At 57.3% G+C, this 24,049-nt stretch overlaps 1 protein-coding gene across 2 annotated transcripts in view; it reads left to right on the forward strand.

The window, feature by feature from the left end:
• MYH11 (myosin, heavy chain 11, smooth muscle) overlaps positions 1-24,049 on the forward strand; it is an 82,653-nt gene that overhangs the window by 51,892 nt on the left and 6,712 nt on the right. For both annotated transcript variants that reach the window (XM_012731877.1, XM_004692106.2), the window contains exons 12-38: positions 498-650; positions 1,495-1,668; positions 2,647-2,820; positions 3,219-3,333; positions 4,775-4,968; positions 6,227-6,348; positions 6,465-6,534; positions 6,690-6,850; positions 8,423-8,531; positions 10,246-10,377; positions 10,472-10,678; positions 11,531-11,668; positions 12,675-12,798; positions 13,026-13,197; positions 13,760-13,972; positions 14,912-15,056; positions 17,318-17,524; positions 18,674-18,778; positions 18,865-19,017; positions 19,186-19,434; positions 20,827-21,039; positions 21,299-21,511; positions 21,660-21,821; positions 22,195-22,323; positions 22,506-22,594; positions 22,957-23,080; positions 23,605-23,813. In XM_012731877.1, the coding sequence (XP_012587331.1) occupies positions 498-650; positions 1,495-1,668; positions 2,647-2,820; positions 3,219-3,333; positions 4,775-4,968; positions 6,227-6,348; positions 6,465-6,534; positions 6,690-6,850; positions 8,423-8,531; positions 10,246-10,377; positions 10,472-10,678; positions 11,531-11,668; positions 12,675-12,798; positions 13,026-13,197; positions 13,760-13,972; positions 14,912-15,056; positions 17,318-17,524; positions 18,674-18,778; positions 18,865-19,017; positions 19,186-19,434; positions 20,827-21,039; positions 21,299-21,511; positions 21,660-21,821; positions 22,195-22,323; positions 22,506-22,594; positions 22,957-23,080; positions 23,605-23,813 (4,256 nt within the window). The remainder of the gene's footprint in view (positions 1-497; positions 651-1,494; positions 1,669-2,646; positions 2,821-3,218; positions 3,334-4,774; positions 4,969-6,226; positions 6,349-6,464; positions 6,535-6,689; positions 6,851-8,422; positions 8,532-10,245; positions 10,378-10,471; positions 10,679-11,530; positions 11,669-12,674; positions 12,799-13,025; positions 13,198-13,759; positions 13,973-14,911; positions 15,057-17,317; positions 17,525-18,673; positions 18,779-18,864; positions 19,018-19,185; positions 19,435-20,826; positions 21,040-21,298; positions 21,512-21,659; positions 21,822-22,194; positions 22,324-22,505; positions 22,595-22,956; positions 23,081-23,604; positions 23,814-24,049) is intronic.

Consider the following 24,049-nt stretch of genomic DNA (forward strand, 5'->3'; position numbering starts at 1 on the left):
CCACCCATCCACTCACCCATCCATTCACCCACCCACCCATCCATATCTTTATCCATCTCCCACTCAACACTAGAATATTCAGAGCCCCAGATGAGGTTTTGAAGACGAAACTCTTGATAAGAACACCAATGTCCCACATCCATCACCTTATCTGCTCTCTTAGCTGCAGATACAGGAACATGGAGAGATTTTTTTCCATGTGACAGAATGTGCTTTCTAGCAGCAGGACTGCCCACCTCTAAATTCCCAGGGATGCAACGGGCTCCATCTGTTCAAGTCCCTCCAGGAAGTGTCCATTTACCGCACATGGCATTCCCTTAGGGCTGCCCACTAGTCCCTCTGCTTCTTCTACTGGTTGTAGATATGGTACAAGTTCCTTTTTTTTTTTGTTCATTTTTAAAAGACTGCTTGTAGGGAAGGGGGAAAATAAAAATCTGAACCAATGGCCAGGCTCTGAAAAAAACACCCTGGAAATAACCACACCCTGGCCCCCGCAGGCAGACTTCGCCATAGAGGCTCTGGCCAAGGCCACCTACGAGCGTCTTTTCCGGTGGATTCTTGGCCGTGTGAACAAAGCCCTGGACAAGACCCACCGGCAAGGAGCTTCATTCCTGGGGATCCTGGACATCGCTGGGTTTGAGATCTTTGAGGTACAGCCTGGCAGGTCACAACAGCCCTGGTTTGGGCTCTCCGGGATGAAGTCTCCCCTTTGGAGGAATCTTTATTTGGGAGAAAGGCAAGCAGGGTAGGCGGCCGCCTCGTTAGGCTCAGGGCCTAAAGGGTGTAAGAGACAGAAATCCGATAGAGAATGTCTTGGCTTAGGAAACAGATAAGGCCAGGAGTGCAGGTGGATCCAACAGACAGGGTCTGCTCTGTTGTCTCTGTCTCCAACTCTCCTCACAACGGCTTCTTTCTCAAGAGGCTCAATCCCTCCTGGGGCCTCAACTGCCTCTCAGCACAGCCCTGGGAGTTCCAACCAGGCCTAGCTGTTTCCATCAGTTCCAATCAGAATCTCATGGGCCCTCACTCTCCTGAGCTGGCTACAAGGTCACCCCAAACCCAGCGCTGCTCTCGGGGTCTTCAGTACTTCATGAAGCATAAGCATGGCTCCCGGCCCCCACCCCCACGACCTTCCAGTCGGAGGGAAGTTCTCAGTGGAAGGGAAGGTTTTGTGATGGATCCAGAACACATCTACTGTGGAATCACTCGCGTTCTAAGCCTCGGTTCCCACATCTGTAACGTGGAGATGATAAAGTGCCTTACGTGATGATTCTAGCAGTAGGCCATTGTGCAGATGGGGAGTAGAATTCTTTAAAGCAGGTATCTTTGGCCACGCAGTGTGAGAATGGCCAACCCCGGGGCCTCTGGGGGGCCTTTGTTGGGGCCTCAGTCCCCTCTGGGTGCTTCAGGCCGAGGAGCTCCCCCCGAGCCCCGCCCCGCCCCGCCCCGCCCCGCCCCGCCCCGCTCTCACCGGCCTCCCCGTCCCGTGCTCAGGTGAACTCCTTCGAGCAGCTGTGCATCAACTACACCAACGAGAAGCTGCAGCAGCTCTTCAACCACACCATGTTCATCCTGGAGCAGGAGGAGTACCAGCGCGAGGGCATCGAGTGGAACTTCATCGACTTTGGCCTCGACCTGCAGCCCTGCATCGAGCTCATCGAGCGGCCGGTGAGGGCACGCGCGTGGCCTCCGCACACGGCCGCTGTGCTGGGGGTCCCCATCACCAGAGCCCCCCGGCTGGCCACGTGCCCTTAGCCCACGTTTGCACATGAAAGGAGCTTTCTTTGCAGAGTTTTCCTCCCCCTTGCCTTCCTCCCCTCCCTCTACCCCCCCCTTCTTCCATCCTTTCTTCTTTCCATTTTTCCTTCCTTCCCTTCTTCCCCTTTTTCTTCTTCGTTCCTTCCCTCCCCTTCTCTCTCAGCCACTCACTCCCAGAAGTGGGAATCTTTCTTATGATCACTGATGCACCCACACTCCTAGAGCCACACACATAGCAGGTGCACGTGAAATCACTGCGGAGTGCCTGTTCACTGAGCACCTGCCACGTGCTGGGCCCCTTCCTTAGGGGCTAGGGTTGCAACAAGATGGATCTAGCCCCTGCCTTCCTTCCTGGAGGAGCAGACGATGAAGCGCCACAGACAAAGCCAAACTCTTGGAAAAGGCCACTGTGGAGAATGATTTAGGGAGGCCTGTTGTAGCCAGAGCAATCAAGAAACACTTCTCTCATCCCAGCCAAAAAAGGAAAGCCCTTCCGGCAGAGTGAACGCACCTCTGGCAGTGCTCCTAACATCTCAGTCTAGACTGTCTCGCTGTGGGGTGCACTTCCCTAAGAGGAACCCTGAATTGAATTTCTGTGTAAAGCAAAGGTTTCCTTTCCAAGTGTGAAATCTTGGGGATGCTGTATTCGCCCGCTAGGGGGCAGCAGCTACGATCTACTCTGTTGGTGCCTGCCCTTCATGCCCACTGGACAGCGGGGAACCTAAGGCTAGAGGTCTTGGGGAGAGCGGGCGGTGTAAGCCATCTTTCAGGCAGGTCCACGGATAGCGCACGAGGGCTGCCTCTGAGTGTGTTGGCGGCCAGCTTCTCCTGGCAAGCGTCAGACTTGGGCGCCCCCCACCCCGGGGCTACCCCACTTGTCTTCCACAGAACAACCCCCCAGGTGTGCTGGCCCTGCTGGACGAGGAGTGCTGGTTCCCCAAAGCCACAGACAAGTCTTTCGTGGAGAAGCTGTGCTCAGAGCAAGGCAACCACCCCAAATTTCAGAAGCCCAAGCAGCTCAAGGACAAAACCGAGTTCTCTATCATCCACTATGCTGGGAAGGTACCAGCCGCCATTCCCAGGGTCCCGCTCTCTCGGGGGACCTGGCCGGGATGCCCAGAGCCCCAGGGCGCCTGGAGTCAGCCGCAGCTGGCCCTGACCGCACGGGAGGCCTGCAGGGGCACAGTCTTGCCTGTACCAGCCCCTCTAACTCACCCGACGGCGGCGACCAGGCAGGGGCAGAGTACGGGCTCCCCAGCAATGGCTGCAGCCACCATACTGTGTGCAGCGCCCTAACTACCCGCCCCCCGCTCTCTGGTGGTGTTTGTGGGTCCCCCTCATGCCAACTGCTCTGTCCTTTCCTCTCTGGCCTCAGAAGTCCGGGAGGGAAACGGGAGGACTCGGGCCTGCCTGTGGTCAGTGAGTGGAGCGAAGTGCCTGACTGGGGGGGCCCTTGGTAGGTGGACTACAACGCCAGTGCCTGGCTGACCAAGAACATGGACCCACTGAACGACAACGTGACGTCCCTCCTCAACGCCTCCTCGGACAAGTTTGTGGCTGACCTGTGGAAGGACGGTAAGACCCACCTGCTCCAGCCACAGGACTGGGCACCCAGAGCCATCCACCTCCTTCAGCTGCCGCTGGTCCCCACCTCTGCCCCCTGGAGGAGTGGGCCTGGGTGTGGTTCTCCCAGAGAGGCCAGTGCTCACAGGTGCCAGTGGTATCTTGGGGTCCTCTGTGTCAATGTGCTGAGTGCCTGTTACGTATCAGTACCTGGGGCAGGCCTACCTGGGGCAGGGCCGACCCGGGGCAGGGTCTACCTGGGGCAGAGCAGGGCCTACCTGGGACAGGACTGGCCTACCTGGGACAGGATCTTCCTGGGGTAAGACAAGGCCTACCAGGAACAGCACAGGGCCTACCTGGGACAGGATCTACCTGGGGGGGGACAGGGCCTACCTGGGACAGGACAGGGCCTACCTGGGACAGGATCTACCTGGGGTGGGACAGGGCCTACCTGGGACAGGACAGGGCCTACCTGGGACAGGATCTACCTGGGGTGGGACAGGGCCTACCTGGGACAGGACAGGGCCTACCTGGGACAGGATCTACCTGGGGTAGGGCAGGGCCTACATGGGGCAGGATCTACCTCAGACAGGTCTCCACCTTGGTGTACCTTATGTTGAGACTTATGACAAACTCAGCAAGGACCTTCTCTCAAAGAGCCCACAGGCCTGGGGGAGAGACAGACACACAGAGATGGCCACCAGGAGCCTGAGCACGGGATGCAGCAGTGCTCAACCTTGTCCTTGGGGTTGAACTCAGTCAGCACCGACCACAGTGGGCCACAATGAGCTCCTGGCCCTAGAGAGCGCACTGTCCTCTGACTCACATGGAGTATTCATTGCAGTGGGCCACGCTCTAGGCACAAAGCCAGCTCCATACATCTAATCCAGAAATCATACAGTGTCTACCCTCAGATCAGTGTGGAACTCAATCAGAAATCAGTGAGAGAAAGGTACCTGTGGTAGACACAGGGTCTCTGCTTCACTCGGGCCTGTGGCCCCAGGGCCCGGCACACGCTAGCTTCTCAACAAGTATCTGCTGGCCAGTGACAGCTTGAGGACAGGCAGGGAGATGAGCGCTCCACCTTCTTTGCTTATTCTTGCCCTTGGTGGCAGAAGCTATCATGGCCCCTCTGTAGAAGGAGAAACGGAGACACACCACAGTGCTGGGCCAGGGCAGTGGCTAGAACAGAAGTTCTCCCCAGTCTCTGAGGCCACCTCAGAGGCAGCTTGTCTTTTTGGTCACTCAGGAGCTCTGGGGATGTCCCAAGTAGATCACACTGGAGAGTGGACCCCACCTGCCCCTTACCTAAGTGAAGACTTTGCCTGGCAGAGGAAAGAATGGGGCACGGTGTCTACCGCAGTGATATTGGGGACCCATGACTCCACCTGGTCCTCTCACCTACTGTGGGGGTGTGCGCAGAGGCTGATGCAGCTTTTAATGTACCCCCCAGTGGACCGCATTGTGGGGCTGGACCAGATGGCCAAGATGACGGAGAGCTCGCTGCCCAGCGCCTCCAAGACCAAGAAGGGCATGTTCCGCACGGTGGGCCAGCTGTACAAGGAGCAGCTGGGAAAGCTGATGACCACGCTGCGCAACACCACGCCCAACTTCGTGCGCTGCATCATCCCTAACCACGAGAAGAGGGTGAGGGCCTGCCCAGCGGTGTGGGTCATCAGAGTGTCCCCTCTGGCTAGAGCCACAGGGGGCTGCTGCGGAGGGGACAGCAGATGGGGCGGAGGGGCAGGAGGAAAGCTTGAGGCCTACCCGACCCCAGGGACTTGGCCTGGGACCTGTCTGGATGTGGTGCCCGTTCCCACCTTGGAGGCACAAGAAGGTGAGGGAGGGAGCTGCTGTCTGAGGTGGCTAATTACTCATTGGTTCATAAGTCCAGGCAGTATTTACTCTCTGCCTGTGCCAGATGCTGGGGCTATGGTACTGAATAAATTGTGGTCCTTGCCTGCAGGTTTCTTACAATCTAGGGCAGAGGTGCTCAGCCACTGTGCCCTCCAAGGGACATTCGGCCACATCTAGAGACAGTGCGTCTAGAGCAGGGGTGTGTCCTACAGAGGTCAGGACAGCGGGGAACTACCCCCGCCTGCAATGTCAGAGGAGCCAAGGTTGTGAGAGAGCCAGTGAAAAGCCTCCTGTAGACACTCAAGCTTGTAAGGCTGTAGTATGGTAAATATGAGACCGCCTTATAGCCTCAGGCCTCAGAGAGCTTCTTAGAAAAGATGAGCCTTAAGTAGGCAACACAACAAGACACTAAAAAGCATTAAGAAGGTAGGGTAGGACAGGGCATTCTAGGCAGAAGGCCTGACCAAAGTGTGGTGGAAAATGTTGGATCCAGGTAAGAAAAAGTGAGGCCAGTTGTTTCGTGTTGATGTGTGATGGTGTGAGGTAGGGGTTAGATCACGGTGCTCCTCTTGGGTTGACCAGAACTTGGCTTTTTCCTAGAGGATCTACTACTGTAAAAAGCAGGGTTATATAACAGTCAGATTTATCATTTTAGAACTCAATGGGGAGGACAGCCCAGAATGGGGTGAGAAGGCCCAGTGGGAGGCTGGTAGTCGTCTAGGTAGAAGACAGTGGTGAGCGAATGGAGGTGATGATGGCAGTGGAGAGAAGCGGTGGATTGGGAGTTACGAGGTCAGGTTGGAGCTATAGAGCTGTGATGGACAGGAGGTGAGAGGAAGGGGGTGATAAGGCAGAAACCCCAGTTTCAAGGCAGTGAAACTGGTGCCAACAAGGAGAAGAGAGACGGCCCCCGAGCCCTCCGTTGAAACCTTACCTGGTGCCTCTGTTAACCCTGGGTGACCTGGCACAGTGGGTCTCCCGGGCCTGAGTCAGGGCTTGCTGCTTCCACGTCCTGGTCCATGGTCCACTGCCCATTCTACCATTGCAGTCCGGCAAGCTGGATGCCTTTCTGGTGCTGGAGCAGCTGCGGTGCAACGGGGTTCTGGAGGGCATCCGCATCTGCCGTCAGGGCTTCCCCAACAGGATCGTCTTCCAGGAGTTCCGCCAACGGTGAGCCCAGCCCGGTGGGGCCAGTGACTGGCAGAGTAGTGGGTGGGCAGAGCTGGGTGGAGGGCAGAGCTGGGGGGCGCTCAGTAAGTTACTCCTTCCCCCACCTGTGTCTCCAGCTATGAGATCCTGGCTGCGAATGCCATCCCCAAAGGCTTCATGGACGGCAAGCAAGCCTGCATTCTCATGGTGAGCCAGCCCCTCCTGAGACGCTGAGCTGCAGTCCCCCGGCCTCTGGGCCCTCTGCCAGGAGCCGCTGTGGCTGGGGCCACCTGAAATACACAAACCTCCCAGCCACGTGGCACAGCGGAAAACAGGGACTCTCGTCTTCCTTCCTTCTGCAGATCAAAGCCCTCGAGCTTGACCCCAACTTGTACAGGATTGGGCAGAGCAAAATCTTCTTCCGAACCGGGGTCCTGGCCCACCTGGAAGAGGAGCGAGACTTGAAAATCACTGACGTCATCATGGCTTTCCAGGCCATGTGTCGTGGCTACCTGGCCAGAAAGTAAAGACCTGCATTCTTGCCTCCCACAAGCACAGACTGGAGATGCAAGCTCTCAGGGGGCTTTCTGGCCACGTGTCCTGACTCCCTGAGGCCTAGCAAGCCACTGCTCTGAGATGCAATGCTGACCAGAGGGCAGTCTTTCTTGCAGGGGCAGAAATGCTCCCACTTAGATAACTACACTAGTCCTGGGGGCAGGGAGGAGGTGACCCGACGGCAGACCCGCGAGTTTGAGCCCCGGTTCTCCTCCTGGCTCTCCCACTTACTTGCTGATGAGCCTTGGGCAAATTCCTCCACCTCTCTGAGCCTCCAGGCTCATCCCTGGTTGTGAGGACTGTTTATGAGGAGCCACTGCAATGCTGCACGAAAGGGGGTCAGAGCAGCGTCTGGTGATCATGTCGGAGGTTGAGTAAGAGAAAGTAGCTGAGGTCAGTAAGAAGACTGGCTTCAACAGTAAGAGTGTTTGACTGTTACTGTCGTCTCAAATGGGATTTAAAAGTTCAGATGAGCTGATACCTGGGAAGCTTGGGGCTGGCTGGGGGTGGGGGTGGGGGTCACGTTTCTCAATGACCACACCCTCAAAGAGGATGTGGAGGCTTTGGCAGGTGCAGACCAGAAGCAGCACCAGTTGAACTTGAGCTGTTCAGGCTCACTCTTCTGCAGGCGGTTGGCTCTTCTTGGATTCTGCATTCATGAACTCAACCAAGGTTGGCTGAACCTGTGGATGCAGAACCCAACAGATAGCAGGGCCGGCCAGAAGCCCTTGAATATCTACGAATTTTGATGTCTGCAGCAGGGTGGGAGGATGGTGGTAGTTTATCCTGAAACCAACCCCAGATACCAAGGGAAGACTGTGGTTAAGCTTTGGGGGAATCAAAGATTAAGTGTGGATTCTCCACTATGCTGGGGGAACACGGCTTTTCAGGGTCAATAGGCTCTCTGTCTGGGGTATGTGTTGTCATGAGATAGGACCCATCTCTTGTCTGCAAAGCCTGACCGTGCCACACTGAGTCACCGCCAGGCTGGAGGCTCCAGCGGCAGACCTACGTTAAGTTCCCTAACTCCTCTGATGATGTCACGCTCCCACCTCTACACTAAGGAAGCTGCACTGTTCTTGCCGTTCAGCCAGGTCCAAGATGGCAGCCAGCACAGACTCAGTAGCCTTCAGGGAGGAGGCCTGTCGGTTCAGGGACATGCCTGAGCTTCCTCATCTCCCCGCAGGGAAGAATGGGCTTGCCAGACACTCATCTTTGGTGCAGCTGTGGCACAGCTGGGTGTGCGTGGGGCCGGCCTAGGCTCGGCGTCCTCTCGCTCGAGCTCCTCGGCATCGCTGGGCCTGCAGCCCCAACCCAGGGCATTTTGTGGGCCTGGGGGCTTTTTTGTCCCCCAGACACTCTGGGTGATGGCAGCAGTCCGTGCCCAGCTGACACACTGCTGCTGTCGTAGAGCTCCTGAAGGGTCTGGGCTGGAGAAAACAGGCCGATGTCTGTTTTCCTTCAGGATCCTACAGGGCAGGAGGCTGTGGTGAGACTGAGGGGAGGTTCTAGTGCTGACCAGCCCCTTTGCTTTCCTCAGGGCCTTTGCCAAGAGGCAGCAGCAGCTGACGGCCATGAAGGTGATTCAGAGGAACTGTGCCGCCTACCTGAAGCTGCGCAACTGGCAGTGGTGGCGGCTCTTCACCAAGGTGGGTGCCCAGGGTTTGCCCACCTTCCCAGCCTCGTCCTGCCCCTTCATTCCAGAGTCCCAGGAGATAGCACTGGAGGTGGCTGTCACTGGGCAGGGGAGGGGCCTGCAGATCAAGCTCCCCCGTCCTTGGCCCACGTCCTTGGATTTGGGCTGTGACCTCAGCAGAGATCTGGAACATTCCATTTACCACCAGCATCACCCATGTCACCCTTTCATGCCACACCTGCCCTCCACAGCCCCAGCAACCGCTCACTTCATCTCTAGAACCATGTCACATATGTGTCCATGACTTAGGCCATATGTCACCTCCTAGATTTAGCTTTTCCACCCAGCACCAGTCTCGGGAAATCCATCCAGGTTGGTGTATGGATTGATGGTTTGTTTCTCTATCTACATCTGAAAACCTCTTCTAAGAAAGACATCAGAGGGGCCTCCCTGGTGGCACAGAGGGTTAAGTCTCAGCACTATGAAGCTCTCCGCAGCCACTGCAGCATGAGTTCGATCCCAGCCAGGGAGCTGACCCACAGGGCACAGCAGACCTCTCCAGTCTCCCCGCTGCTCCCCTTAGCAGTGAACTTCAATAGACACACCTGTTCTGTTCCCCACAGTCTCTGGTGAATCTTCTCACTCCCCGCACCTCTGGCCTGTACTGTAGTTCTTGCATGCATAAATAATCTTTAGAATAAAAAGACTTATTTATTTATGCATACAGAGCTGGGGTACAGGCCAGAGGTGTCGGGGGCAGTGAGAGGACTCACTAGAGACACTGAGTGTAAAGCGACTGACCCTCCCCTCTGAGCAGGTGTGGGCCTGGGGGCCGGCCCTGACTGCAGGCTCTGGGCCCGGGGATGTTGAGTGGGGCGCAGAAGAGTCTGGGAGCAAATGCGTAGTATACACGAAAGAAAAGATGGAGCGTGCACCATGGGGCTTGGACACAGGTGTCAGGAGCCAACGGGGGAGGGAAAGGGGTTTTCTGGCAGTGTGTCCCCACTGACCACACCCCTGAAAAACGGTCCTACAAGTCCCTCTGAAATTAAAAATAACCAAAAATTGGGGTCTTATTCACAACAGCAAAATGTCAATGGCCAGTTCTGGCAGATCGCTAACCAATGATACTCATTCATCTATTGAGTATTTTTTTAGCTATTGAAAATGATGGCAACCTAAAAATAAAGTTGTAAAATAAAAAGAAACACACACAGAAGGAAAAAGCTGTAGAGTTGATGTAAGAGATAAACATATGTCAAACTGGGCGGTGTGAACCTGAATGTATATTTTAAATGTTTAGGTAAAAAGGCTGGAAGAAACTGTAAATAATGACCTTGTGTGCAGAGGGGACTCTCCCCCTCTTCTCCTCAAAAGGAAACATCCATTTTCCAGCACAATCTCTGGGAAGGGGCAGGGAGATTTTCCATCTTTTCCAGTTGCCCTGGTTGAGGGTTTCTCAACTTTTACACTACTGGTGTTCTGGGAAGGATAATTCCATGTGTGGGGCTTTCCTGTGCATTCTAGAAGGTTCAATGGCATCCCTGGTCTGTTGGTAGCACCCCTTACCCCGGTGTGACAGCAAAGACTGACTCCAAATCCTCAAATGTCCCCTTGGGGGTGTGGCTTTGGGTACAATGTCTCCACTGAGAACCACCAATCTCACTGATTTTGAGTGTGTCCCTTGTGCTGTGAAAATGAGTGACGGGCTGGTGGTGTGTCTGCAGGTGAAGCCCCTGCTGCAGGTGACACGGCAGGAGGAGGAGATGCAGGCCAAGGAGGATGAGCTGCAGAAGATCAAGGAGCGGCAGCAGAAGGCAGAGACAGAGCTCAAGGAGCTGGAGCAGAAGCACACGCAGGTATCTGAGCCAGCACCGCTGCTCCGGCAGCGAGGGAGGCTGCGCCCCGCGGCCCCGTGAGTCTCACTGGCCGCCTCCCCACCCCTGCATGCAGCTGGCCGAGGAGAAGAACCAGCTGCAGGAGCAGCTGCAGGCAGAGACAGAGCTGTATGCAGAGGCTGAGGAGATGAGGGTCCGGCTGGCAGCCAAGAAGCAGGAGCTGGAGGAGATCCTGCATGAGATGGAGGCCCGCCTGGAGGAGGAGGAGGACCGGGGCCAGCAACTGCAGGCAGAAAGGAAGAAGATGGCCCAGCAGATGTTGGTAAGGCCGGCAGCCACCGAGACTGCACTTTAGCTTCCAGGGCACTTGACCTCCCTTCAGGCCTGGGAGATACCTCTGCTGATATGGTCCTCACTGAACTAAGGCCTAGAGAGGACGGCCTCTGGCCAAGGTCCCACCACTAGAACTGGGATTCCGGCGCCTGCTCTGCCCTGCCTGTTATGAGCTAACGCCCCTTCTGCTACTAGCAACCCTCCGTGAGGGCACCTGCGTGAGTCAGCTGTAGCTGCAGAGCGAAACTTAGAAGCTGGAAATAATAAACATTTGTGTCACGCCATCAGGAATTGGGGTGGGGAGCCTGGCTCAGGGGCCCAGGAGGTTGAGGTCGATGTCAGGTGGGGGTTCAGGGACTGTGGCCATCTGAAGGCTCGCCTGTGGCTGGAGGACCCACTTCTGCAGGGCATGCTCCCCTGGCTGCAGGCACGCGGTCCTGACCTCGGCAGCTCACCCTCCCAGGAGGAGTGAGGCAAGGGAGAGAATGGGGGAGGAAGCCACAGGCCTTTTATGGCCCAAGCTCTGAAGTTATATCAAGTCACTAAGTCCAGCTAGCCCTCCCCCAGAAGGAGAATTAACTTCCACCTCTTGTGAAGAAGAGTATCAAAGAATTTGTGAACACATTAAAAAAACACAAAAATATCAATTATCCCCATTTTATAGATGAGGAGACCGAGGCTCCATGAAGCAAAGTCACTTGCCTGCCCTTTATTACCATTAAGAGGACACCACAGATGTGGGGGTCCCCTGGCCCCTCCCCCACTCCAGTAAGTCCCCAGGGCTCTGTGAACGTGACTTTGTTTTAAACCAGATGGTGATTCTCTTCCCTCTCCCACAAAGGACCTGGAAGAACAGCTGGAGGAGGAAGAAGCTGCAAGGCAGAAGCTACAGCTTGAGAAGGTCACAGCAGAGGCCAAGATCAAGAAACTGGAGGATGAGATGCTGGTCATGGACGATCAGAACAATAAGCTGTCCAAAGTGAGTGTGTCCAAGCATCTGCGTCCAAGTGACACGCTCACCAGAAGCTTCACTTTTGAAAGCCAAGAACAGGGTGGTGAAGGTCGCCTCGATCAGTGACAAGGTCACCTGTGACCATGGTCTGGATGTGGGGTGCTGTGGACTGGGTCCCCAGTAAGTCTCAGGAACACCACGACCCCTGGGGCCATGTCGGTAAAGGCGGCGGGTGTGCCCATGACTCGGGCCTCTCCCAGATGCTCATGGCCACGTCTACTTGGAGGGTTCCTGGCTTGCCTGAGACTGACGGCTCTCAGGGAGTATGGGGCTTGTAGCACCCAAACTAGAAGGGTCCCAGCACCCACTGGGACAAGCAGGACACCCTAGTCAGTAACCACTGACCAGCCCCACTGAAGATGGGCCCCTTTACGCTCTGAGCTAAAGCTCAGCAGGGCGCCTACTGTGAGCCTAGTGGGTGCAGGGCAGTGCCTGGAGACGGAGGACCTTGGGAACCTGTATGCGAGTGGGACAGCAAATGGACAATATTACAGGCGATTGCCAGCACAATTAGAGTTCTGAAGGAGGTACTTGCCATATTACAAGAGCAGAGTACTAGGGGTGGGGGAGTGGGGGGTTGTAGGGTATTCTAGGAAGGCTTCCTGGAGGAGGTGACATTGAAGTGCAATTTAAAGTATGATGAGCAACTAAAGGCAGAAGTGGGTAAAGCAGCCCAGGCAGATGGCCTGGTTTGTGCAAAGTCCCTGGGGCAGGGACGAGCCGGAATGGTAGGAAGTGGGAGGGAGCCCCACTGACTGGGGCATGGAAGCATGAGGGGCAGAGTGACATGAGATGAGAAGAAGCAGATTTTTGGAAATTACTGTTAAGGAATTTTCACTTATCATTTACAACTCTACCTTGTATTTGGTTATAAAGCGGGCTTTTCTTTCAACTGTTTATCTCAACATCACCAAAAGTAAAAGATAGCTCCTGGAGACAAGAAATATAACATTCCTCTCTCTTTCCCCCAAAGGAACGAAAACTCCTTGAAGAGAGGATTAGTGACTTAACGACGAATCTTGCAGAAGAAGAAGAAAAGGCCAAGAATCTCACCAAGCTGAAGAACAAGCACGAGTCTATGATCTCAGAACTGGAAGGTAAACTGGGTGGCGGCTGGGTGTTTGCAAAGCAGGAAAATCAGAAAGGAAATGTGAGCTTGTCAGATTATTTCAAGAGAGATGGACACTCCGAATCCAGACCCCTTGGACGGACGGTGGTGTCGACTGTGATGATTACCAGGGAGATGTGTGTGTCTCCAGTGGGACATGCCCAGGCAGGTGCCCCCCCCGTGGGACCCACCGCTGAGGGCCTGGCGTTGTTGCAGTGCGGCTGAAGAAGGAGGAGAAGAGCCGCCAGGAGCTGGAGAAGCTGAAGCGGAAGCTGGAGGGAGAGGCCAGTGACTTCCACGAGCAGATTGCCGACCTGCAAGCGCAGATTGCCGAGCTCAAGATGCAGCTGGCCAAGAAGGAGGAGGAGCTGCAGGCCGCCCTGGCCAGGTAGCGAGCAGCGGGCCCGCCCTCTGTGTCCAGGCCACCTTGGTCCAGGCGGGCCCAGGCCGGGGGCACCCACTGGCACCCCTAGCACCATGTCTCCCAGCTCACCCCTTTGTCTCCCTTCTCGCCACATCTACCTTTGGGGTGCCCAGTCTGTTCACACCTACACTCCTGCTCTAGGTCCCGGCCGCCCAGCTAGTCCACCCACCACACCTCACACAGCCCACACACAGGCTGTTGGCTTACCCCAGCCCCTCCTCTGCTCCCCTCCTGTGAATGCCAGTCTCCCGCGTGGCTTTGCCCACCTTGAGCATGCAGCTAGTCATGTCCTGCTGTCCTTGAAAACATGCCTCTCCCCTATCCGCTCGACCTTCCCTGGCTCTAGCCAAGCCCCTGCGATCTCCTGGGGATATTGCAGCCGAGCGGCGAGTGCCTACTTGCTCGCTGCTCTCCCTGTCTCCGCAATATGAGTGGCTGGTTCCAGAAAAGCCTTTTTGGCCAGGTTATGAGCCAGCAGGGGTCCAGGGACCCCAGGGCCTTGACTCTGGGGATCTGTGCCTGGCAGGCTGGATGATGAAATTGCCCAGAAGAACAACGCCCTGAAGAAGATCCGGGAGCTGGAGGGCCTCATCTCAGACCTCCAGGAGGACCTGGACTCGGAACGGGCCGCCAGAAACAAGGCCGAGAAGCAGAAGCGGGACCTGGGGGAGGAGCTGGAGGCACTGAAGACGGAGCTGGAGGACACGCTGGACAGCACGGCTGCCCAGCAGGAGCTCAGGTCCGGGAGCGGGATGGCCCACGGGAAACCCCACTCCATCCTGACCCAGGACCCGACCGCTGGCTCTCACCTAAACGCCACCCTATTTAACCACCCTATTTTGGACCCACTCAATTTGAGGGTAATTTGAAACCTGAACAAAAACAGACACCAAAACCACCCGCCTCGGCCCCCCCCAGTTCACATATTTGTCATTTCCTTCCTGTCTTTTCATATGTGGGAGTAAGCTTTAATTTCCTAGTGCATCATCCTAAGTTCAGTAGGAAACACTTGAAATAATGTCAGAATGGTCTGCACTGTAGGTGAACAAGAAACCCCCACCCAAAAGAGCCACAACAAAAACATACATTAGATAATGCTAGGTAATGAAGGCTGACTTTTGTAAAATTAGGTTGGTTATTCATTCAACAAACAAATGTTGAGCGCATCCTGTGTGAGGTACTATGCAGACACTGAGCTTGACTTCTTGAGCCTTGGGGTGTGTGCTGACTCTTCTACCTGGAGCAAACAAAACATTTTCTCTTCCCACCTGGCTGACGGGATGGGAAAGCCCAGCAAGATTTCCAAAATCCTGAGCTCAAAATTAGACTGGGTTCAGACTCTGGCTTTGCCAGCCCAGGCAAGTTGCTTACTCTCCCTCTGCCATAGTTTCTCCAGCTGGAAGATGGACATGACAAAGGTCCTACCACTTGGGGCCACTCTTCTCTGAGATGATGTTTATAAAACTCAGGCCACGGTCTGGCAAAAATAATAAGAGCTAATAGGGCTATCTGGGCAACAAGATAGTTTTCATCTCTTTGCCAGCTCTGAGACATTCCGGGCAGCAGCCACAGCCAGGGTGGGCAGCCACGGGGACGTCACTCAGAGACCGCTTGTTCCTTGGACAGAGCCGTGGGAGGGGAAGGCCTGTCTCACCTCTGCCTTCTCTGTCCTGTACAGGGCCAAGAGGGAGCAGGAGGTGACGGTGCTGAAGAAGGCCCTGGACGAGGAGACGCGTTCTCACGAGGCCCAGGTCCAGGAGATGCGGCAGAAGCACACGCAGGCGGTGGAAGAGCTCACGGAGCAGCTTGAGCAGTTCAAGAGGGTGAGTGTGACATGCTGGCGAGCACCCACGAGCCAGCAGGCCCAGTGACGCCTCGGGGTCTGTGCTGGGACGAACAGCAGGTGACAAAATTTCTAGTAATATGTGCTTTGGTGCATCACGTCAACCAACCTTACACTCAGCCCGTGGGCCCATCTCACACATGAAGGGACAGAGGTCCAGCGGGCCCAGCCATCAGGACTCCCCCAGCCCCATGGCTGGTCAAGGCCAGAGCCATGTGCCGGACCCGAGCTGTGCGGCTCTGGACCCAGAGGGTGGGGGCTACAGCAGACTGCCCCCGCCAGGCGAGCAAAGGTTCAGCTACACTCCTGGGCAGTAACTTAAGGCTGGGACGGCCTGTCCACCTGACCTTCTCCGTAGACTGGAGGAAGACTGTGAAGGTTTGCTTTCTCCAGCAGAGCTGCAGAACACCATCTGACTTTTCTTTCTACCGTCGTTAAGTAGCCCTGTTCTGGATGCTTTCTTGGGGGCACTTTGCTCTCCCTTAGATACCAGCTATCTCACTCCCTGGGGTGATTTTAGCTTGTGACGCATCCTGTTGGACTACTTTCCTGGGCTCCCCCACAGCCCCCACCTCGGGTTGATGCCGCCTAAGCTAGAGTGGGCGTGGCGTTGCCTACCCGACTTGTTGACGTTCACATTTGTCTCGATCACGGGTCAAGGTGAATATCCTTCTGGGAAGTGGCTGCCCGAGCATTCTTCTGTGTGCCGCTTCATGGCCCTTTCTTTGGTCCAAGCATCTCACAATTTCCTGTCCAAGGAGTAATGTCAGTGGTCCCTCACACATAGCACCTGCCAGGCACCAGATGCTGCCAGTGAGTGGCAAATGCTCACTCCTTTTGCTCGCCTGTGGGCCTTGCTCAAAGCCCATCTCCAGCCCCCGTCCCAGCCCGGAGACAGTGGGGCGAGGCCCGCTCCTTGCAGCGCTGTGCCAACCCGAGCCCCCAACCTCCAGGCAACAGGGCACCTGTTCGTGACCTGACCCTTGTCAAGCGGGATCTGAACGCCAACCAGCAATGAATGCTTTGTCCATTACTTGAGGCAAATGAGATGTTGCTTGTCATCATAACCCTTTGTCATAATGGTTCCCTTTCCACTACCTTTTCCTTTTGACGTCCAGAAGTTATTTTTTAATTTTTATGTAATGCAAACCCAGGTGGGCTCCTCCCACCTTCTGAAATAACTGGCTTCAGGCCTTAGTGTGTGTTCCCTTTGACTTTATGGCTGGAAGAGGGAACCCCAGAGAGAGTTCGCCAGCTTTTGGGAGGACTTGGCTGTTCATGACCCAGGCAGACACATTCACTTCATGAACTTCTGCCCACTCACAAAGCACATTCAAAGAGAACAGACGTATTTGGGTTCCATGAGCTTGTCGGGGACCTAGGGGCAGGATTCCTACCTGGGCTTCGCTCACACAGCTGTTGTCTTGCCACAGCCCTGGGTCTTTGGCTGGGACAAAGCTTTAGTGGACCTCAGGTCCCCACACTGGCCTTATCAGCCTGCCCCTCACCAATCAAAAAGGCACCGTGTTTCTGTCCAAGGTCCTGACAGCTCCCTGTCCTGCCTGGAGCAGAGGGGTGGTGGCTGAGGCTGCAAGCATTTCTCTTCCCTCCGCCCTGGCGCCCTGGGAGAAGGCCCCTCCTCTCTTCTGCCTTTGTTTAATGTTTTCCTTAGGGAAACACTCATGCCTATTGGTGGTTACCTAAATTAACTCACTCAACTATCATATTAATAGCAGTGGATGCCTGAGGATAATGTGCAGGCGAGAGGGAGCAGGGGGGAAGCCACGTGGGGGTGCTGGGCCATCCACAGCCAGCTGCTCAGTCAGCTGAACGTTGCCACGGAGGGGGCAAGAACCCGCTTCCAGGCTTTTAGTTGTTCTTGTGGCAAGCTCTAACTGCTGAGGTAGATACAGTACAAGTCCCATTCTGACAACATCTGCATCCTTTCTCCACCCCCACAGTTGTACAGACCATTAGGTATTAAAAAAAGGACCTGGGAGTCCAGTTTGGCCTGTGGGATTTCTTTATTAAAAATAACGCTGGCAGCTCATTGTTTTCAAAGGTACAGCAGTGTCCGCTGGAATGTGACATGAGGTTGTATGCAGCCCTGGGGGTGCCTTTCTGCAACAAGAAGTCTCACGCATGCCGGTGCTCCCCTCCCGCGGGCCCCTCCTGGGGCGCAAAGGGTGTGGCCCAGGTTCCCCTCCTGGAGCGCTCTTTCCACCCCTGTTCTTTGGCCAGGCCAAGGCAAATCTGGACAAGAACAAGCAGACACTGGAGAAGGAGAATGCAGACCTGGCGGGTGAGCTGCGGGCGCTGAGCCAGGCCAAGCAGGAGGTAGAGCACAAGAAGAAGAAGTTGGAAGCGCAGCTCCAGGACCTGCAGTCCAAGTGCAGCGATGGGGAGCGGGCCCGGGCTGAGCTCAACGACAAGGTGCACAAGCTGCAGGTGAGGCTCAGGTGGGGCCCTCTCGCCCTGGGGGCCCCCTCTGCACGGGAGGAAGCGCTTGCCTGCTCAGCGACGTCTCTGTGCTGCAAAGCCCCTCGGCTTCCCCCAGATGCTTCCCTGGAGAGCAGATTGAAACTCATCTTTCCAAACCTTCATCCACGCGTTCGGCAAGCATTTATGAGTGCCCGACGCCTGCAGGCACTGGGCTTGATCCTGAGACACGACAGCCAGGAAGGAGGCACACTGCCCCACCCCAACTGAATCCCCGCCTAGGTGTGGGGGAGACAAGACGACACAAGTGGGCGAGTCTGGGGAGGGGTGCATGTGTTGCACCGAGTGTAAATCACAACAGGGGCTTGGCCTGGGCGGGGGAGTCAGGAAAGGAGCCCTAAAATGCATGAACCATCAGGCAGGGAGAAGCATGTGCCAAGGCCCAGTGGTAGATGGAAATGCCCGGTCACGTCGGGCCAGGGGCGCTAGCAAGCTGAGTTGACAGGCGACCTGGAACACACACACTAGAGGAGGTGGCTGCGGTCAGGTGTCACGGGCCTTTGAGGCCCTGCTCCATGTCTGTGTCTTTACTCTGAGTGGCGGGAGCCAGTGACGGATTCTCGGCTGATGCGACATGTCTGCCTGTCTTTGGTCTTAGCTTTGAATGACACAGTCGGCCTGACTCCAGCTTTGATAACTGCTGGCTGGAGGTAGAGCCTGGGGTAAGGGCAGGGCCCGGTAACTGGGATTTTTCCCAAATGCAGGCGAGCAGGGGTTTGGCGTCCTGACACAGGCAATTTTCTTGAGGAGCGGAGCCACGGTCATCTGGTCATCTGCACCCACACGTAGATGGGAAGAGGGTGCATAGACAGAGTCAGCTCCGGGACGCCAGGAGTGAAAGGCACAGGAAGTGGCCAGCCGGGGGCTCACCGGCTGGTGTCTTTGGTTTAGGCCATGAGGGCTGGTGAAGGGGCAAAGAGCAGATGAGGAGAGGAGGCGCCCTCTGCGGCTGCTTCTCCCTCCTCTAGGAGCAGGTGAGGCCAGAGCCTCTCAGCCTGTCCTCACCCCAAGGCCAATCACGAGCTCGGCAGGGCTTGTCTTCCTTCGAGGAGCCTGTTCTAGAGGCTCCAGCTGACCAGAGGCTCTTGGCACCCTCAGAATGAAGTGGAGAGCGTCACGGGGATGCTTAACGAGGCGGAGGGGAAGGCCATCAAGCTGGCCAAGGATGTGGCTTCCCTCGGGTCCCAGCTCCAGGACACGCAGGTGGGTATCCTGCCCCATCACCCGGGCACCTGGGCGGCGTCCTTCCGGGGGTGGGACCCTGGGACTTCCGTGCGCCCTTTCCGTAGGAGCTGCTTCAGGAAGAAACCCGGCAGAAGCTCAATGTGTCCACCAAGCTGCGGCAGCTGGAGGATGAGCGCAACAGCCTGCAGGAGCAGCTGGACGAGGAGACGGAGGCCAAGCAGAACCTGGAGCGGCACGTCTCGACGCTGAACATCCAGGTGTGTGCCCGTCTGGGCCGGAGCCTCGCCTGCCACACGGCGCGGGCACCACTGTGCTCAGCTGCCCCCTTGGACTGAGTCAGGAGAAGGTGGACAGCACCTCTCAGAGCGCGGGGCGCAGGTCAGTCTCGGGCCCCTCTCACCCTGCCCTGGATGCTGCCATTTCAGCTCTCTGATGCCAAGAAGAAGCTGCAGGACTTTGCCATAACCGTGGAATCCCTGGAAGAGGGCAAGAAGAAGTTCCAGAAGGAAATTGAAGGCCTCACCCAGCAGTACGAAGAGAAGGCGGCTGCTTACGACAAACTGGAAAAGACCAAGAACAGGCTTCAGCAGGAGCTGGACGACCTGGTCGTCGATTTGGACAACCAGCGGCAGCTGGTGTCTAACCTGGAAAAGAAGCAGAAGAAGTTTGATCAGGTAGGGAGGGGCAGGAGGACACGGGGTGTCAGAGCTGCCCGCAGCGGTGGGCCAGCGGGCTCCACGTGTCCGAGGCTGGGGTGGGAAGGGAGGCAGAGCCTCCGCCTCGGGACAGTCCCGGCCTCCCCGCCGCAGGGGCCAGCGGCAAGCACAGGGGCAGCTTAGGGTTCGGCTCCCGAGGCGCGAGGCTATGTGCACCTGTCGTCGCTCTGTGAGTGCCCCAAAGACTCCGAGTTTCCGCTCTGGACACACCCTTTCCCCGAATGTTTCACTAGGGATAGTACAGACCCCACAAAGTTGGAATCACCGTACAGTGGACACCAGTAAAGCTGCCAGCGCGATTTGAGCATGACTATTTCCCACTTTAGCTCAGATTTTCTCACATGGACGAGTGGTATCTGTCCTGTATGTTATCTTTTGGATACAGTTCAAAGCTAGTCACAGATACCCACATTCCCCCTCAGTGCCTCAGTGCTGCAGATTAACTAGATTCCCTTAAAAATAACTGTGCTTCTTTTTAGGTGAAACTGACATACACTGAAAAGCATGCATCCTAAGTGTGCACGCAGCAAGGTCTGACAAACACCCCTTTCTCTATGGCCCAAGCCCCTAAATACCGAATTTTAGTACATATTACTCGGACTTAGAAGCTATGATTTGGTTTGCTAGTGGCTCAGGTTTTACAAAAAAACAGTGGGAGCTCCCCGTACTTCATGGTGGCCTTGGCACTGTGCTGTGTCATGATCTGGGGGTGGCAGGCTCGCGCTTCGTGTTTCCGTCTTTGCTGCATTCCGGATGTTTGATTTCTGAGCGTGAACACACACGCTGTCCCGCACCCCTCGCCTTCCCAGCATGAGGCCCATGAGCGCGGAGCTCTCTAAGCTGCTCCTCGAAGTGGGAAGTGCGAGGACAGACCCGATCTTTCCACGCCTGTCCGCACTCACCTTCCCAGCAAGCTGCGCCATACTTGTGGCCAAGACATGGGGGGGCTCACTGCCCCCAGCAGACCGAAGGTCACCTTGCCCTTGGGGGTGGCAGGTTCCAACGACACTGACGGCGCTCGTGGCTTCAAAGCACAAAGATTCAGCAGATGCTGGTGTGGCCCCAGGCTGACCTAGACGTGGGGCCACGAGATCTTCTGAACTCTGCCCGTCTGCACTAAGTCCATGCATGGCGGGCTATGTTGGGAACTCTGGTCAGGCGAGCTTGTCTTGGGGACGTCAGTGTGGTCACACAGCGAGACAGCCCAGCCTCCATGAGCAGGACTGGACCTCGCTGGCACGTGGACAGATTCACAAGAAACAAGGCTCCGACCCTCTGATTTCTGATTAAATCTCACTGCCCTCTGCACGTGCCCAGAGGTAACGCCTGGCTCTTTGTGCCGCTCTGTAGCTATTAGCCGAGGAGAAGAACATCTCTGCCAAATACGCGGATGAAAGGGACAGAGCCGAGGCGGAAGCCAGGGAGAAGGAAACCAAGGCCTTGTCCCTGGCGCGGGCCCTTGAGGAGGCCCTGGAAGCCAAAGAGGAGCTCGAGAGGACCAACAAGATGCTCAAAGCTGAGATGGAGGACTTGGTCAGCTCCAAGGACGACGTGGGCAAGAACGTGAGTGCTCTTGGGGTCCTGCTGGTCTACCACGCCCCAGCACACCCGTGGCTGAGGCAGCGCGTGGGGGCTGGCTGTGCTCTTTGATTGGTAACCAGGAGTTGGAGACTGGCACAGAGGTGGGGCCTGGCTGGAGTCTGAGTCCAGGGATCTGAGAGGGAGGCCCTGGGGGTGCACCTGTGGGCAGCAGGAGCCCTCATGAGCTGCGGCCATCGCGGGCTGCCCCACCATCTTCATGAAGTCAACCCTCACATGAAAGGTGCATGAGCTGGAGAAGTCCAAGCGGGCCCTGGAAACCCAGATGGAGGAGATGAAGACCCAGCTGGAGGAGCTGGAGGATGAGCTGCAGGCGACGGAAGATGCCAAGTTGCGGCTGGAGGTCAACATGCAGGCCCTCAAGGGCCAGTTTGAGCGGGAGCTGCAGGCCCGGGATGAGCAGAACGAGGAGAAGAGGCGGCAGCTGCAGAGGCAGGTAAGCTGCGGTGCACGGCGCAGGCCTCCTCTGCCTTCCACGGCCACGGGCGGGTGGCCGCCTCTGCCTCCCTCACCTGGGAGCTGGGGACCTGCCGGGGCCTCCCAGGCCCGGCCCGGCCCGCAGCACAGCTCTCCCCCTGGCTCAGCTTCACGAGTACGAGACGGAACTGGAAGACGAGCGCAAGCAACGTGCCCTGGCGGCCGCGGCCAAGAAGAAGCTGGAAGGGGACCTGAAAGACCTGGAGCTGCAGGCCGACTCGGCCATCAAGGGCAGGGAGGAGGCCATCAAGCAGCTTCGCAAACTGCAGGTGGGTGACTTGCGTGCAGGCACAGAAGGGGGGCGACGTCTCCCAGTTGGGGAGCCTTGTCTGCCCTGGCTCGCTGCCCAGCTGCTTTTCTACCACCGCTTAAGCCACTGGTGGCTGTGTTACTCCGGGAAGGGCGCTGTTCCTGGCATAGTCTCAGATCATGCCAGGGGCTGTGTCTCACACAGGTGTCCTGGGCACATCTCGAACAAGGGCCCCGAACAGTCCCCGGTGGCTAGGGCAGTGCCACGGCCCTGGGGACTTCTCTGGGGGTTAAACATGGAAGGTTCTAGGGGCTGGGGTGGACAGGGCATTTGGGCAGCCAGCCTGGGGGGAGCAAGGGAGGACCTCTCAGTGACCCCTGTCGGCCCCGCAGGCTCAGATGAAGGACTTCCAGAGGGAGCTGGAGGACGCCCGTGCCTCCAGAGACGAGATCTTTGCCACGGCCAAAGAGAACGAGAAGAAAGCCAAGAACTTAGAAGCTGAACTCATGCAGCTACAGGAGGTAAGGCGTTCTCGCTTCCACACGGGGGGACCCCTTTATCCGAGAGGATGAACGGCACAAGCTCTTCTTAAGTATCTGTGGCGTCCCCCAGGGGCTCAGGGGGGTGAGAGACTGGCGGTGCACGGTGACAGGAGCAGGTCGCGCCCTGGCAGACCACAGCTTTCTGCCCTTCCCACCTCTAGGACCTGGCTGCGGCTGAGAGGGCTCGCAAACAGGCAGATCTGGAGAAGGAGGAGCTGGCTGAGGAGCTGGCCGGCAGCGTGTCTGGAAGGTGGGACGCTGGTGGGGAGGGAGGGACCCGCACGCAGAAGAGGGAGGCAGCTCTAGGAGCCTCCCACACCTCTCCGTGCTGAACGCAAGAGACTGCTGCAGGGAGCTTGTGAGGGGGACCACAGGGTGTCCCCCTCGCATTCGGTGGGGACGGGACAGCCTGGAACACCAGGAAGAGAGCTGGCCCCCTTCCAGACCTAGCTTTGCCAGCATCAACTGGGTGCGAGTCCTGGCTCCCCCATGTCCAGTTGTGCAACTCTGGACAAGTCTCCAAGCCTCCGGGAGCCTACCTTTCCTCAGAGATAGAATGAGGGCTGCCCTGAGCGCTGCTTCTCTGGAGGGAACACGGCTGTGTTTCCCCAGGAATACGCTGCAGGACGAGAAGCGGCGCCTGGAGGCCCGGATTGCACAGCTGGAGGAGGAGCTGGAAGAGGAGCAAGGCAACATGGAGGCCATGAATGACCGTGTCCGCAAAGCCACACAGCAGGTGGGGTGGGGGCTGCACCGGGCAGCTCGAGCCGGGGCCACCCTGTAACAGGGTCTCAGCCCCACACTGCAGGCGCCTGTGTGCCGGCCGGGGGTGGGGGTGGAGAGTGGGGAAACACCAGCTGTGGGGGCCCAGGGTGTTCACGCCACACGTCTACTCCCCCTTCTGGGCACGCCGGCACCCTCTGGGCAGGTGGTGCCAACCTGCAGCGCCTCACCTGGTGGCCAGTGTGTCTGGCTCCCTCCAGGCCTGGAGTGGGGGCCTGGGCCTTCTCCCCACCTGCACAGCCCAAGTCCTGGCCTCACCATAGTGGGTCCTCGGTGATGTCACCGAGCACCAGCTCCATGACAGACATGTGGCCCCGAGCCACTCATCATCCAGTAAGGACAGACAGGGGCCAGGACGGAGGGCCCAGCGGCACGGGGCTGCTGGATGGGGAGAACGGAGAGGGGACCCGGGGACGCAGAGGCTGCAGACAGGCGCGCGGAGGAGCCCACCCACCTTGCCACCTTCACCGTCCCCAGGCCGAGCAGCTCAACAACGAGCTGGCCACGGAGCGCAGCGCGGCCCAGAAGAACGAGAGCGCACGGCAGCAGCTGGAGCGCCAGAACAAGGAGCTGAAGAGCAAGCTGCAGGAGATGGAGGGCGCGGTCAAGTCCAAGTTCAAGTCCACCATTGCAGCGCTGGAGGCCAAGATCGCACAGCTGGAGGAGCAGGTGGAGCAGGAGGCCCGGTACGGTGGGGCTGGGCCGCGGGTCTGCTGGATGGGAGGGGGCACGTGGGGGTCCGTGCGGCTGTGGCCCCGCTGGGTGGAGACACGGGAGAGCAGCCCGGCCACGTCACGCGGCTCCTGGGGACGTGAGCCGGCCCTCCCCGGCACGCTGACAGGCTGCCAAACGGCCACCCCTCTGCACAGGTGGGTGCGAGAGGGGCCTGCTCACGTCCCACACGCCCACCAGTGGAGCCACG

Source organism: Condylura cristata, unplaced genomic scaffold (assembly GCF_000260355.1).
Source record: "Condylura cristata isolate star-nosed mole 26May11 unplaced genomic scaffold, ConCri1.0 scaffold00032, whole genome shotgun sequence".
Classification (NCBI taxonomy): domain Eukaryota; kingdom Metazoa; phylum Chordata; class Mammalia; order Eulipotyphla; family Talpidae; genus Condylura; species Condylura cristata.